This window comes from Pyxicephalus adspersus, chromosome 1 (assembly GCF_032062135.1).
Source record: "Pyxicephalus adspersus chromosome 1, UCB_Pads_2.0, whole genome shotgun sequence".
NCBI classification, from domain to species: Eukaryota; Metazoa; Chordata; class Amphibia; order Anura; family Pyxicephalidae; genus Pyxicephalus; species Pyxicephalus adspersus.
Window position 1 is genome coordinate 148,111,813 of NC_092858.1, and position 16,512 is coordinate 148,128,324.

At 40.3% G+C, this 16,512-nt stretch overlaps 1 protein-coding gene across 1 annotated transcript in view; it reads right to left on the bottom strand.

Annotated features, from left to right (window-relative positions):
• The window catches only part of GIT1 (GIT ArfGAP 1), a gene marked incomplete in the record, with an annotated part of 90,326 nt that extends 78,371 nt beyond the window's left edge, over positions 1-11,955 (bottom strand). Inside the window, 1 exon segment of the mRNA XM_072430690.1 lies at positions 11,662-11,955. Coding sequence (XP_072286791.1) covers positions 11,662-11,713 — 52 coding nt within the window.
• Positions 11,956-16,512: the final 4,557 nt, after the last annotated feature.

Consider the following 16,512-nt stretch of genomic DNA (forward strand, 5'->3'; position numbering starts at 1 on the left):
ATAGGTAACACAACAGTAAACCAACACACCTGGAAGTGTCAGACAGCAGTAATGTATAGAGAATTGCTTTATTCTTTTACATGGTTGATTTGTTCCATTTTGGTTACAAGGTCAACAAGGTCACATTATGGGCCAATCAACACTAATCGTGCATTGCTGCAATCTGAATGGAACCCAAACACTTCTTCTAAACACACATCTTTTTTCCTTTTTTTCCCTAATCACAACACAATAATGGAACAGGTCCCAAAGCATCAATGTAAAAAAGAAAAAGTAGGCCATGCAGTACTTATCAGCAACATATTCACGCTTCTTGTGTTTTAACCACCTAAAAACCCTAGAAGTACAAGTTGATCCCTGCAAATACCCAGAATTTAGTTCTACTAGAAATGCACCAAGAAATTGCACTTATTCCTGTTGTAAGCTGACAACAAACAACATTTTTGTGGACCAAGTGGTGTCAGTCCTTACCAAGTGTCTTTTGCTTACTCTGGTACTTCCTCCCTCAACTTTACAAAATAAAAGTCAAATTTCCTGTAGCACATGACAAGGACTACGAGGGGTATTTGAATGAACACAAGCATCTTACACAGGGCAGCAGTGTATTTCACACAAGTTCAACAGTTTTTTATTTTTATTTTTTTGCACTTTAATTAAGTTATAACAAAATGCTTCTAGTTACTGTTGAAATTAATTGTTGAGGATTACATACACTAAGTTCTGAATAGAGTGGGAAAGTGTTACAACCCAAATGTTTTTTTTAACTTTTGGGACTATTGTTGCTGTAAGAAAGTGAAGAATCCAAAATGTTATGTTCTGTTATTATCATCATGGGTGGGACATTCTCTCATTTTAGGGAGAATTCAGTTTATATCCTGTTATGTTTTGGCGACAATAAAAAAAAGAAAATCTCCCATATAACTGTGGCAGAACAGTCAATACTTTTCTTTTCTACACAAAAGAAAATAAAATGTTTTGTCTTTTGTAAAATTTTAAGATAACTTCCCCAAAGTGATATAATATGATCATGGTGGTTCTGAACACCTATAATGCCATACCAAAGGTTCGAACATGCACTTGTCAGTTTATTAAGGTGGCCATTATTCAGAATAACTCATTTAGATAGTAATGTGTCAGACATTTGGGCAGAACTGGGATATGTAGTATAAACATCCCCCAACAAACAAATAGGCAGCATTTGATTTACTCAGCAAGCATTAAAACCTGGGGTCTGGGCTCCAAGAAAATAAAACATCTAAATTCTTTGCACTGGTTGAAGGGGTACAAGGAAGAAGAATTCTGTAAATTTCACCTTTTATACCCAACTTGAAGTTAATCATTCTCAAGGCGTATAAGGTTAATAATCAAGCAAGACAGTCTAGCAAAGCAAAACTATAGAGTGGTCTTAATTATACAAAACTCCACGCCAACAAAGAACTTTCAGATGAAAGGATTACCGTATACTTAAAAGGTAGGACGACACTGAAACAAAAACAAGCCATGGCTTTATATTTCACAAGCAAACATCAGACACAATATGATGCCACAAAGCCACGGGTCATTTTAATGCTGGTTAACACATTATCAAAATAATTTCTCAGCAAAACTTCACTATAAAGAATCAGTCTGAAAAGCTTGTGGTGAGGTATGAAGGGTTAAAACCCTAATGAAACACATAAAAGGTTGGGAACAATCAGTAAGAAAAGGAATAAAATAATGATAACTACAAAAAAGTTGGAATAGGTAAGGAGGCTTAGTGATGGGTAAGGGACATTCACACAAATGCACTGCAGAACACATACAACTGATTTAAGCAATTTTCAGGGGGAGATTTTAACGGTTGTAACTCAAATTGATGTTGCAAAAAGTAATAATTATGGTGAGCACATGACATGGAATGACACTGGTCCTACTTGAAGACTGGGCCACTATCTGTTCCATCAGAAGTGTGCACGTGTTTAATATAATTATTCCCATGGCTTAAAATGAAATAAAATTATTTCACTTTGTAAGTAAGTAAATTATTATTACTATTAGGAAACAAATCCTGTTTTACAAATAAATGGTTTGTCTTACTATGGCAGAGCCATCAAAACTTGCTATGATTTGCTATCAAAGCCATTGGCCCTTGCTATGATTTCTGTTGTACAGAGAGGGGGACATAAGCTTCTGATTGCTGAATTACCATACCAGGAAGACTACCTTTTCCTCCCTTGTATAGCTTTCCCTCTGATCCTAACCATTCATAACAGTTGCTCCTATTACAACTGTACTTTCAAATACTTGAAATTGTGTTTTTACATTTTAAAGGCAGGTAGGATAACCATATGGAGGTAGTAGAACACTTCCTTTTAATAACTAACAATGGGTAGAGCTGTGAAGTCATAATAAACAGCGTGGGAGTTCCAATTGGCTGTCGGTAGCCAGGAACTGCCTCCCACCATATAAGCCATGTAAAAAAAAATGTGAAAGAAGTTTTAAACTTGCGCTTAACCACCTACTGTTTGGTTTAGTGCCAAACAACCCTCCTGATTGTCCAAGCAGGCATTCCTAATCAATGTTTGACCAATATAATAAAATATTCATCAGAACAGTTGTTTAATACATTTGGACAATAAAGGATGTAAAGTGACTTGATTATGCATGTCAACATGACCAAGAGAGGTCAGTTTCACAATACAATTTACACTAGAAGTTCACTAAAAGGAATGCATTCTAAAACTTTGCAGCAAATATTAAAGATTTCCCTGCCTGTCTTGTTTATACTCATCTGTTCATAAATCCAGGGAATATGCCATCTGAGGAGCAGTGCTGCTTTTTAAAGTGGACCTAAACTCAGAACCCTTTCATCAATGGAAAAAAAAATGCTGATCCAATGTATGGGCAGTGCAAGTTTGAGTGACGTAGGAAGAAGAAACTAAGAAGAGAGAAGATGTTGGCGCCTGGCACTTCCTCTGCGCGGGGCTGAAGACGGTTACCAGGACCTGATGAAAGAAATCTCCCGATGGATAGACTGATTAAAGGTAGGTTTTTATTTTGGTTTTAGCTCTACTTTAAATTCTGAGCTGGACATTCCGCACCATGCATTCTACATTCAGCCCTATGATGAGTTTGTACTCTATCCAAGCCTTGCACAGGTACAGATCAGAAGTGTATTTGGTGGATTGGGGACCAGTGATTAGAAAACTGGCAGAGAGTTTTATTATAAGTAATTGAACCAAAGATATAATAGGATTGGAAGAGAATGGCCAAAAGAACTGGTATTTTTATATTATATGGGCCCTCAAAGCTCCTAAAACCTCAGAAATATGGCTGCTGCTTGTTACTTCAAACCTGTGCACTACATATTTAAACAAATATAGTCTATAGACAAATATTAGTAATCATCTAGTATGAAGAATTCAGTATGATCAACTTCACAAAAATGAAAATGACAACTTAATTCTGCAATAATTAGGAAACTAATTGATGCGTTCCCCCATCTGGATTGCCAAGGACATCCTGCCATAGTCTTTCCAAGAAGAGGCAAAGTTGTATAAACACGGAATCTTGTCTAGACATACATTGTGAGCAATGTAATTATGACACTGCTAACCAAGGTCCATCAGCAGAAACCCCAGCGATGGATCGCAAGGTACCTTAACCTTTAACCTTCAATACACAACTGCCATGAAATTCATTTACATATGCAAGATATACAAAATAACTTTCTGTTTCTGTGAAAACATAGTTACATTGCAGTTTTATCTGGAAGTTTGAACCATGAACAGATGATGGACAGACAGGAAAAATGGGGGAAGGGTGTTGCTCTCCTAGGGACATACTATAGGAAACGCCAAAAAAAAAACACAAGCAGGTAGGAGGAAAGAAAGAAAAAGTGTAAAGCAAACAGTCTAAGTTGATCATGGATGAATGAAATCAAAGCATTAAAACCCCCTATTAATGTATAGCCCCCTTTGTGCCATCACAACAGCTCTGACCCATCAAGGCATGGACGCAACAAGACCTTGGAAAGTGTCCTGGGGAGTTTGGTACATAAAATCCTGCTGCCATCTCTATAGGAAAATGTGATTTATCAGACCAGGTCCCCTTCTAATTGTTCTATGGTGCAGTTGAGTTGCTCAGGAGTGCACTGTGCTTATAGCAATTGTTGGGGTCAGCATGGGCACTTGGCAATGTATACGTGGCAAGCTGTGATGTGCCGATATTTTTAGCCCTGTGTGCCACAGTAGCTATTCTGTTGGATCAGACCAGATAGGCTAATCATGGCCACAATAGGCAACAATGAGCCTCACATTACTTTGTTGTCAGTTTCCATTCTTTGGTAGACACAAACAATTGCATACTGCTGATCCCCCACAAAACCTGCCATTATGGAAGTGCTCTGACCTGGTTGTCTAGCGTTACAATTTGGCCCTTCACTCAGATCCTTATATTTGCCCATTTTTCCTGTTTCTAACAAATCATCTTTCAAGAAAAGCCATTTCACTTTCTGCCTAAAACATCCTGCTTTGGCAGATGCCACGGTAAGGAGATGGATGTCAGTTTGAGGAATTTGGCTAAAATGTGTGTACAGGACAGGAGACACACATAGTTTCTGGCTTAGCAATTTTTCTTTTTTCTTGTCACCTTCAGCACCCTCACTGGATAGAATGGTGGTATCTCTATCCGGTGATTAGGGAGATGACCATCAGTAATGTAAATTAGGAAATAGAAATGTTATCTGTCTATACAAGAGGTAGGTATTACAACAATGTTACTCCAAAAATCACAAACTTTCTTTATACATGTCATAAATTCATATATGTTTACTGTTATAAAGCAATTTGCCTAAAGGTCAACACCAAAGACAAAAACCTTCACCGGTCCCCCTATGGGATTAGTATCTTTGGCCATCTTGATTGACTGAGCTGGAATGACTTAACTTTCATATGCCGACTATGAAAGGATAGGCAATAAATTATAAAGACGATTGCAAACAGTCAGATAAGTTTGTTTTCACTTTAGGTACTCAGATATCCTGACCTGTGAATAGACCCTCAAAAATGTTATATGATTTTAGATATCTTAGATATTGCAGTAAACGTTTTTTTTTGTATTTCTATATATTGTTCTTTATAGTCCTCTCAGTTAATTTGTAAACTCGTTAGCGTATAAAAAAACTGCACAACCAGGCAATAGAAAAAAAAACCAGAAAAGTCAAGAGTCAAGCCTTCTCTCAGTGACAATGCTGCAGATCGGGACAAAACAGAAAGCATATTTATTAAACAGGGAGGATTTCATGGCAGGTAGAATATTCAGGAAATTTGTCATAATTGCTACGGTCTTGTCCCCTTATGGGTTTGGGATCTTTGGCCATCTTGATTGGCTGAGCTGGAATGACAACTTTCATACATACGCCTGGGATTTTATTCCTGAGAGCCAACTATGAAAGGATAGGCAATACATCTTAAAGACGAGAAAAGTTTATTTTCACTTTAGGTATTTAGATATCCTGACCTGTGAATGGACCCTCAAAAATGTAATCTGATTCAGAATTACTGCAACCAAAATCTACGTAGTACCTAAGCCATCCAATTTACATCGAGTCACTAATCAGGTAGTCCTGGTACTACAGTTACTGATGAAACTATAGATGAATACTGCACGTTCAGTTTGTAAGGTGAAACCTTTGGGTCTGTGATGCCAATTAAAGTGATACACTGATTAAAGTGCCAATTAAAGTGCCAATACACTGATATCTAATGAGAACATCAATATTTAGATTGCAGAAAATGTTTTTTCTGTATTTCTATATATTGTTCTTTATAGTCCCCTCAGTTAATTTGTAAACTTGTTAGCATATCAAACTGCGCAACAAGGCAATAAAAAAAACAACAGAAAACTCAAGATGCAGATTCACGAGTCAAGCCTTCTCTCAGTGACAATGCTGCAGATCGGGATAAAACAGAAAGCAGTGTTTTTTATTTAATAAACAGAGGATTTCATGACAGATAGAATATTCAGGAAATTTGTGTTGCTAAAGTCCTATTGTTATTGCCATTTAAACCAAGATCTGATTGAGGTTACTGAAAGGAATGGTATTTAGGTACACGTCTCTCTAGCCTTCTTCTGCAGTTCTCTGCAGGTTCTTACATAACGCGTATTGGGATACAATGCAGCAATTATTTCTACTCCACACTGTGACACAATGGCTTCACTCAGGTCAGAACTCATTCTGATCCTTCTTTTTCAGACTGGAACATTTTGGGGAAGCTGGGACAGCCAGTCATTGTTGCTGGGCTGCATTAGTAGTTTGACATGTGCAAGCAATGTCAAGACTTCTCCCAGTTACAGTTCATGCAGCCATTTAGCAAGAGTTAATGTGTTTGTCATTTATTCCAGATCTGCTGCCTTCTTCAGATCAGGAGGGGAAATTGACAGCTAAGGCAGTTCTGTGATAGAATTATAAATGCCTGCATGCCCTTCCAATAGCTACTGTAGCAAATACCCAAACTGGCTTAGATTAAGGTTACATGTTACAATTTAAGGGTCAGGTTATTTGAAAGATACGTGACAGTTAAATTAACGGTTACAGATTGGATTTAAAATCGAACTAAATGCATTGAAGTGTCCAGTGCTCTTGATATTATGAGCAAGTATGGAGAGAATATTTGCACATTTTGGAACATCCATCTACAACAGAGCCTTTCACCAGCAATGTAACTCTGTGCACATCCATGTGGCAGCCACCCATGTGTACTTCTGGTGGTCTCCCAGGTTTGCCATCTTCAGTCTTCTTGGTTGGCCTATCAATGAGTTACTTATCCCTACTACCTTTAGAATGCCCCTCTATTGTGTGATACTTCCCCCACCTCTTAGATTGTAAGCTATTCGGGGCAGGGTCCTATCCTCCTCCTGTATCACTGTCTGTCATTTGCAACCCTTATTTAATGTACAGCGCTGTGTAATATGTTGGCGCCGTATAAATCCTGTTTATTAATAATAATAATGTTGAGATTTCACACCAAGCTGCACACTAGTGTACGTTACAAAGAAAATTGCTGGCAGGAAGGAAAGATTTTATTGCATTTATTTCTTCTGCAATAACAGCCTACCTTCTAGCATTCAATAACAAAAATCCTTTAGTAATGCATTAATATCTAATATGATGCAACAGAAGTTTGCTAGAAGTCCCAGGTTTTCAAACAGGACTCTGAGAGTTATGGAAGAGATTTTGCAGTTTCTTATGGCGTATACCAAAGATTTTTACACAGACTGATAAGCTTAGAAGAACTACAGCTATATGTTGTTTTTTATATATATATATTTATATAAATGAATGACAACTACTACATATGTCTGGAATAGAAAACTGCAGCTTACATTCCATGACTATGGGCCTGATTTATTAAAGCTCTCCAAGGCTGGTGACGATACACTTTCATCAGTGAAGCTGAGTGATCCAGCAAACCTGAAGTGGATCTGGTCCAGCATTGAAAACATTTGCTAACAAATTGCAAATGACTTTTAGGAAATCTATTCCAGTTTTGCTGTATCACCCAGCTTCACTGATGACAGTGTATCCTCTCCTGCCTTGGAGAGCTTTAATAAATCAGAGCCTGTGTCAGACTTCTTTTTATACATAGTATAGAAAAGGGTTAAAAATGTGAAAACCCTGCCAAGTTTTTTTCTGTCAGTGTACCATTTTGGAAATTTCTCTTCACTTCCTGGTGCACACATGCAAACAGAAGTTAGTTGAAATTGCCCATTGTAGGTGGATCTACCCTCAGCTTCCCTTGGAATACGTATCCTAACTGGAAGACCTCCTATCATCTCCTGTTCTGGAGAGAAAAAAAAAAAGTAAAAATATTAGCTATACTTCTTTTATCTGCAGGGAGCTCACTAAGGTAGGGGGCAGGTCAACGCCTTCTTCTGGGATCCTGGAAACCCAAAGCCCCTAAAAAATGTGCTCTTGCACAACGCTCGATGACTTCTCCCCACTTTTCTGGGATCCAGTAACGGCACTCCCACGTATAGGTGGGCAGATTTTTTTTTTTTTATTTTGGAAGGGGAAGGTATCTTCAGATTAGTGGACCTTGCCTCAGCCTCCCTAGGATTGGCTACTGGACCACCAACCAGCCACATTACAAAGAAGTGACAGAACACTCTGATGCTGAGCTTTGCTATACTGTTCTAATTTTACCACCCAATAATTAAACTTTTTACAAAAGGTTACTGACTGAAGTTAAATAAAGTATTTTTGTACCGTATAATGTCCATTGTTTTAAAGAGGCTAACAGCTTACAGAAACCCGGTCAGCAAAAAAAAAAAAAAAAAGTGGATCTTGGAGTACACAGAAGTGTGCATTGCTCTGTTCAAAGCCTCCCCTACTTTTCTTCTGCCAGTGATTTTATGAGATGTGGAATGACAGCTGAGCTTGTCACACAAACTCCATAACCTATAACTGCTACATTGTAATCTATAAACTATATGGTGGGCCACAGCTATAGCAACAGTAATAAATGGACCATGTCTGATAAGTAAAAACAAGCTTTATCATTGTGAGAACAAAGAATATTCCTCATATCCTCGACTCTAATCCTTTTGCTGCATAAAGTTAAGAAATATAAAAGCAATAATTTTGCCATCCACCGAGCACTTCACTGACCTGACAACAGAATGTGTGATGGGACTGAAGACTTTTAGAACCATTACAATGAATAACAACACACCTCATTACTTTTCAAACTTGTATTTCAATCATTGATAGATGTTGCTATGAGTGTGAAAACAACACACAACATATGCACTGGTGTGCTGGGTTCCATTTATTGTCATTGACACCCCAGACACTTCATTGCAGCACGGCACACAGGGGCATGTGGCCACTATTTGTTTGTAAGGTGCTGTATTGGGCATCCCATACAAATCAACAAGATGCTGTTGAACAAAAAGCATTGCTAGCCTATAATAAGAAATGTATTATATTTATATGGAACGCTAAAGTGGGGACTTCCAAGGGGGGGGGGGGAGACCCCTTTCTTCACTATCATCATTTCTGCTGTATTTCCTATAATCCGAAAATCCAAAAGGCAGCGCAAAATATTTCAAAGCTTTTTTAAATAAATCAGTGCCTGGCTCTCCTTCTTCAGTCTATGAAAACAGTTGATGTGGGGATTCAGGGTCACACATGAAAAGTTTTCTCAGCGGGGCGTACAATCTAAAGGACGCAGAATGGTAACATGTTGGCGATCCCCGGTGACCGTTCTTTTTGCATTCAAGACGCGGTTACAAATTACACTGCACTTTAGGCTCAAGGGCAGACAGATGCCACAATCTGCCCTTCTTCCTCAGAAGAAATGAACAGAAATATAAACTCATTCCTCATATAAACACATTAGGGTTTATATGAACACAATAGATACAACTTTTATCATAGCGTATAAATGCAGATTGTATTGAATTGTAGAAGAACCAGGTCAAAGAACTTGCAATTAACTTTTTCCAAACCCTGACAACGGCTATAGAAAGTTGCACCACCAGCCAGGGTATATAATGGGGCAGCCATGCAGACATGATGTGACACACACTGGGGACACGAGACAAATCCATCCTTTCCCTGGAGGCCCTCAGACGTGACGCCATATGCCTGCTCTTTTATACCCAGCATCTGACAGACACATCAGGCGTACAATGTGCCAGCAGTGACTTCACTTCTCACAGTGTAATGAACACGGCAAATCTGCACTGTCACAACACACAAAAAGGCTGCACAGCAAGGAGGGGCAGAGCGTGACCCCAGAATATTCCCAGCACAGACAAGCAGACCTGCTGGGCACCTCTCTAGGGCAGACCAGGGCAAAGTGCAAAATGGCAGCGGCTGCGTCGGGATCAACAATTCCCAGGAGCCTCATTAATCACAATGAAGGACTGTGACCCCAGGTGACTCACCTGCCAATACCAACTTCACTCTGACAGTGCCGGATCAGTCCGAGTACCCAGCAACAAGCATGCAGGTGAAGAAGGTCCAGATCAAAGATCCAGAAAGTTCTGATTTTATCTGCACTGCATCCAGGGAATGAGCATTGTCAGAAATTAAGTCAGCAATGGCAACTTACTAAAGAGAACCTGTCACAGAAAATATGCTTTGAAAAGATCCCAGAGCTGTAATACTCATCTATGCTAGCGAGTGCACTTGTAAATCTCAATACACACACGAGATCTTTCATGATCATTTCCTGCAACAGATGAACGATGGAGCACTGTACACACAGCACCATTCTGTTCAATGTAGAGGGGAGAACAGGTCATTTGCTATCATTTATCAACTAGTTGTGGAAGATTGATGAAAAACCACAGTACACGTCTGATTTTTGTGAATAGCATTGATCTCAGGCACCGTTTGATGTGTGTACAGAGTATTAGAGACCCACAAAGTACACACAAGTGGACCGCCAGAACTTTGGGGATGGCATCTTTAAAAAGAAGTTATAAAGCAGTTTTCATATCGCTGTCATTCTTTCAGACGCCTCGGTCACCCCTGCAGATTTTGGGTTCCGGCACTGCTGCCAGTACACAGGAATAGTTCAGTTATCAGAAAGAAATCAAAGAACAGCAAAGGGTTTCACTTATACAGAGGACGGCACAGGGGCCGAGTACATGACAGGTTCACTTTAGGACCGATACAAAACTCTTGGAGTGCTGCCAGAATGTAACATGTATGAATACACGCTACATGTATGTCAGGGATCACTGAAATAAAGGGGAACTGCAATGACAGAGCGTGTGGTCACCCCAGTGCCAGCATGTAACATACAGAACTTCTAGAATAAAGGAGAGCTCTAATCCAAGGTTTTGTTGTCATCATAGTTCTGACTCTACAACAACCTGACATGAATGTTATCACAGCACAAGAGATGTAAGACGTGTGGACCGGTCAGAGGAACACACTGGCTGCTATTACAGGAACATCTTCTAGTATGGCTATTAGTGGTTGAGAGCCAGGGTCCAACACAAACATGGAGGAACCCATCTACGTGAAGATCAGCCTGCTATACAAGGAGCTCACCATGGTCCAATGGGTACCGGGGTCAGACGGTGACTACAGCACAGATTAAAGCACAGTACTTTAAATGGGCCCCTAACTAACTGAGGGCCCCTGGTTGTACTATTGCTGCATCATAACCTTGTAAAGGATGCTGCTAGTGAAGTCACAATGCTAATGTAGGTCAGTGACCAGGAGGATCAGCATGACAGCCAAAAGGGGACAGCACTTGGTGTGAGTCAGTGACCCCAAGGATCAGCATGACAGCCAGTCAGGTGACAGCACTTGGTGCAGGTCAGTGACCCCAAGGATCAGCATGACAGCAAACCAGGTGACAGAACTTGGTGCGGGTAAGTGACTCCAAGGATCAGCATGACAGGCAATCAGGTGACAGCACTTGGTGCAGGTCAGTGAGCCCCAGGATCAGCATGCAGCCAGTGAAGTATGAGATTTTGGGCTGTCACGTGGTCCTGTAAGGTGCAGGGTGATCTCCCATGACAACACACAGTAGCCATGCTGGGCCCCCCATTGATGTACATTGCAGGCCTATGACATGCCCGCAGAGGCCCGGGGTACGTCATGCCGGTAGTTGGGCTCCGCGGATGGGGGTAGGTGGGCAGTCATGGCGGACTTACCTGGGGCACTGCAGTCCGCACACACCTCGCCCCTCTGCACCTTCCGAGACATCCTCAGAGGAGAGGAGGGGATCACCTTCTGAGCCAGGGCGCCGGGTTCTGCCTGCACCAGTCCACAGAAAGCCGGCAGCTGCTGCTGTGTGTCTGGGGACCAGAGGAGAGGAGCGCCGTCCTCGCAGCCTCCACTAGGACGCCGCTACTGAGGTGACCCCGCCAGCGGACCGATCCCTGTCCGCCCGTCTGTCCGTCTGTATCTGCAGCTCACCCTGACCGTATCGGCTGCAGGAAACTGAGCGAAGCCCCGCCCATCCAGAGGGAGGCGCCATATTCCAGGCTTCACCCCCCCGGGGTATGGGAAAAGGAAATGGGAGACAGACGCAGGAGGAGGAGGAGAGAGGAGCTGCCATTCACCCTGTATACACCCTTCATACACCCTGTATACACCCTCCATATAGGGAATGGACAGCTCCTGTCACCTCTCCTCCTCACCAGGGCTGGGGCCCTTATCCTGGGAATTATCCTACAAGGAAAGTCAGTGTGTGCTGCTTTATAACAACAATCCTGTCATGGTGTGCAGGTTACCCCAGAGACAGGGCAGTCACCTCACAAATACCCCACCACTGCCTGACAGGAAACCTCCCCACAGCTGACACAAAACACAAATAAAAACTTCACACAACAAGTCCTGACCCTAAACCACAATATTCAATAAAAAAAAAAACTTGCCAACAAAAGCCAAAAGCTTCCCCTCCAAGGCTGGAATGACATTGGCCCATTTTACAAGAACTATGAGGTGGTTTTACGCTTCAAAAAGATTGCAAAAAATGGCTGACATTGAAAGAAATGGGCATGCGGCAGGGTTACCATGAATTATTTTAGCATGGACAGTTTGCTACCTCTGCCACCTCCATAGACTTATATGGCTTCTCACAGCCTATGTAAGAATTTTTTAGCATTTTCGTGTTTTCGGGGTTAAAACATAGTGAAAAAAAAACTTTTATTTGCTAGACTTTTGCAGCTGCTTGTATCTCCTATTACCGCTCCCAGGTCTGTAAGGAGCCCTAGAAGGGTAAACCTTGCTGCATTTTATTACAGCTACCCTGAACATGGCTTAAGGTTGTTTTTATACATTTTATATTTCCTCGTCTCTAATTTATTGGGGAGATTTACCTTTGCTTCTTCCTTGTAGACGCAACAAAAATTGTAAGCAAATTTCTCCAAAGTTAGGAAAAGCATGTTGTAGTTGTCATAGCAAAAAAAAAAAAAAACATTCTCATTGAAATGTTTCCCTTTATCTTTTCCTGATCCAATGACAACTCAAAATTTAGGATTTACAATAATTTTCAGCCCAGAGATGGTGGTCACTATGGATCAGTATTTCTCATCCAGGGTTTCTGCAGAGGTTGCTGGGGGTTGTTTGATCAATGAGAAATTTCAGACTCTCAGGTCAGTTTAAGTGACACCAATGAGATTTTTGGCTATTTGTGGGGGTGACATTCTTCCCACTGTCCTTCCCTACTGACCCTCATGCTAATGTACTGTGAGCTGCGGATATAGTAATTATAGGAGGGCTTCCCTGAAGACCTGGAAGTTTTTTTCAAGGGGTTCCCCTAAAGGCATAGTGAGTCGGTGGGCTGGTATATTTGGAAGGAGGTCACCCCCCCCCCACAATATTTTTTCCTGTTATAGACTTCACATGAATGTAAGACAGGACAACCCAGAGGTCATCTGTGACATGTTGGTGGACATACATGCATGCCCAGATTGGTTAAGTGTTTGTGTAAGGACCTCTGGACATAAAAAATATGCATATCTAATAATAATTTCATGTTCTTGTGGTATTTGTGTGTTTTTTTTTTTCAACATACAGTACATAATTTATAGAACACAATACCGTATACTTCAATAGAGTTGTGACAGACTGGCATCAGCAGTATTGGAGGGGGGTGAAGCAGACCTTGGTGAATCCCATCACCCCTTGTGCCATGACATTCCTCGTGTCATCATTATTGCCCACAGATCAACTAACAGTTCTTATGGATGACATGGAGTGCACAAATGACTTGGAATCTACCGAGCGATATAGCAGGCACAATTAATTATTTACAAGGTCTTCTCCAAAACTCCCCACTTCAGATGCCAACCTGTACACGTCCATTGTGGTACACAATAACATACTATTTATAATAAATTCTTTTTCTTTTTTAGATCATTTGAATTGCTGGGGCATCATTGACCTGGGAAAGAGATAGCAGCAGGATGCACTGTGAGAAGAAAGCAACAGGAACATCTTCAGAGGCTATGGAGTCCATGTCTCAAGGGGTCAGAAGTGTTTTGGTACATTATTATGGTGTACATTATTATATCCTCTTAAGCAAACCCAAAGTCAAAAAAAAGTTTTTATTTTTTACACCTTTGAGTCTACAATTAGAAATAAAGTTTCTCTATATCCTTGAAAAACTCCATCATTCCCAGTGACAACCACTCACTTCCTGATCACTGCAGAAAAGGGCCTCATATTTGCTTGGTTGGCTATTTTTGCCTCCCTATGCCATTAGGTTCACTTGAAAAAAAAACAAAAAAGCAACCAACTGATATGATAAGTCTGATTTCAGTGCTATTTGAAGCAAATTTTTTAAAATGTCCAGTAGCATTTATCATGACACTGACCTAAAAATGATAAACAGCATCTTGACCTCAGGCCAGAGGGACTGAAAGAGGACTGATCCCTACAAATCAGGGATAGTTTTGAGGTACGGTGACATGAATTTGTACACACAACCTGCATAAATACCTGATTGTGTTCTGATATCAGCTTGCTGTCTTCAGCATCATGAGACCATGAGACCATCAATGGGCCTGATTTATTAAAGCTCTCCAGGGCTGAAGAAGATACACTTTCATCAGTGAAGCTGGGTGATCCAACATACCTGGAATGGATTTCTTGTTCAAATGTTTTGAATCCTGGACCAGATCTATTCCAGGTTTGCTGGATCACCCAGATTCACTGATAAAAGTATATCCCCTCCAGGCTTGGAGAGCTTTAATAAATCAGGTCCAGTTAGTCTGTGCTGCATGCTAACAAGAGGAGAGAACAGAGCGAGAATTATGAGTGTGCTGCTAGCTCATTGTTTTATTGAGAAGGTCAGTGACTCCACTGTATTCTTCAAAGAGGGACCTTTCACTAAATAATAAAATTTATTAGAATTGTTTGCTCCCATACATTCTGGAAAGTTTGTTTTTAAATACATAAAAGTAATAAACCTTCTCCTAATTCTGGGGTTTCTGCAACACAGAAAAACATTGAGGGGTGATCCCGCAGTCTTCTGGGATACCTATGTCACATATTCAAAAAATCAGCTGGAATCTACATTGGCACTGCCACAAATGTAAGTGACCAAACAGCCAATCTCACACATAGAATAGGATCAGGGATTTCCTCCTGTGATATGCAACATAGGCATCCCAAGGGGCTGTGGAAGTACCCATTATTTATTCCCTCTGTGGTGGGAAAACCCAGAAGTGGGAGACAAAATATTATTTTATATAGGTGTTAAAAAATAGCAATTGTTTAAAATGTAAGGAAGCAAGCAGCCCTATCACCCAAAGTAAACTTTTGTTGGTATGTGTTCCCTTTAAATGTAGAAAAGTAGTGTTGACCTCCTGACTGTGCTTTCTGGTAGAGGTAAGGGAATTACAAACCCTTTAGCAGATAACAATGGTATTTCAGGTGCGTATTTATCTGTTTACCTGGAGATCCACTTTGAATAAACCAGAAAACTCTTCTTCATGTTCATTGGCTTATAAGCACGTTGATATGTTTTGCAGCATTTGTTATATATAATTCACTTTTATCCTGGCTTGTTTCTACAGCTTCGTCTAACCTTGTGAAATGTGTTGGCTGTCTTTGTTCAATCTGTTAGTACCTGATCATCATTACATGAACTGTGGAAATTATCTTGAGGTCATAATTATAGTGATTAATGCTTCCATAAACGTTTCATCCAGTTGTTTTATGAAGCCTCGCCCATGCTTTTTAATCCATATTGAGAGGCAGGGCCCATTTTATCTGCACCAATTACACAATTTTATTTTTCACTTCTTTGTGTTGGTGAAGACCTGGTAACATCAGAAATGTATGTCAAAGAAGTGAACATTGTTTCCAAAATGACTGCACATTCATCTAACCACTTGTGGGTATTCCAAACATCAAAATAAAACTAACTATTGGCACTTTTGTAAAAGGTGACACGAGCATAACACATATTTCTCATGTTCAGTGCATGCATGCAAAAAAAAATAATGTGTACAGATTTGTATAACTTGTCCCAGAGATCAAGTTAAAGTTAAAGTTTGAGATTCTACCCCCATAGGAACAGTGACTTTTACCTGTGATAGCCCAATTGAGTATGAATGGGAGCAGCAGTGAGTGGTGCAGTACTGCTCACTGCCCGCTGTTAAAGTTTGCAGACACTGGTTCTTTAATCACTTTACCCCTGAATCTAGACTGAATTGACAGACCCCTTTCACAGCTGGAAGACACTTCATAAGCAGGATTGTAATGTAATATGTAAAATAAAAACAGAGACTGAGAGGTTGCAGACCATGCATACATAGTATTATATGCCATATGTACAAAAAATGATGATCACAGTAAGACACAGAGGACTGTTGGTAATAAACATCTATAGAAAACAAATTATGTAGAGCACATTAACACATAGGGGTCTATTTATAAATGTTTCTTTCTGAGATTCACCAAACTTTTATTCATAAATAACACATTATTCACTGTAGACTCAGAAAAGAAAAGGTATAAATCACCTTTTACTCATGTATCATATATTTTCC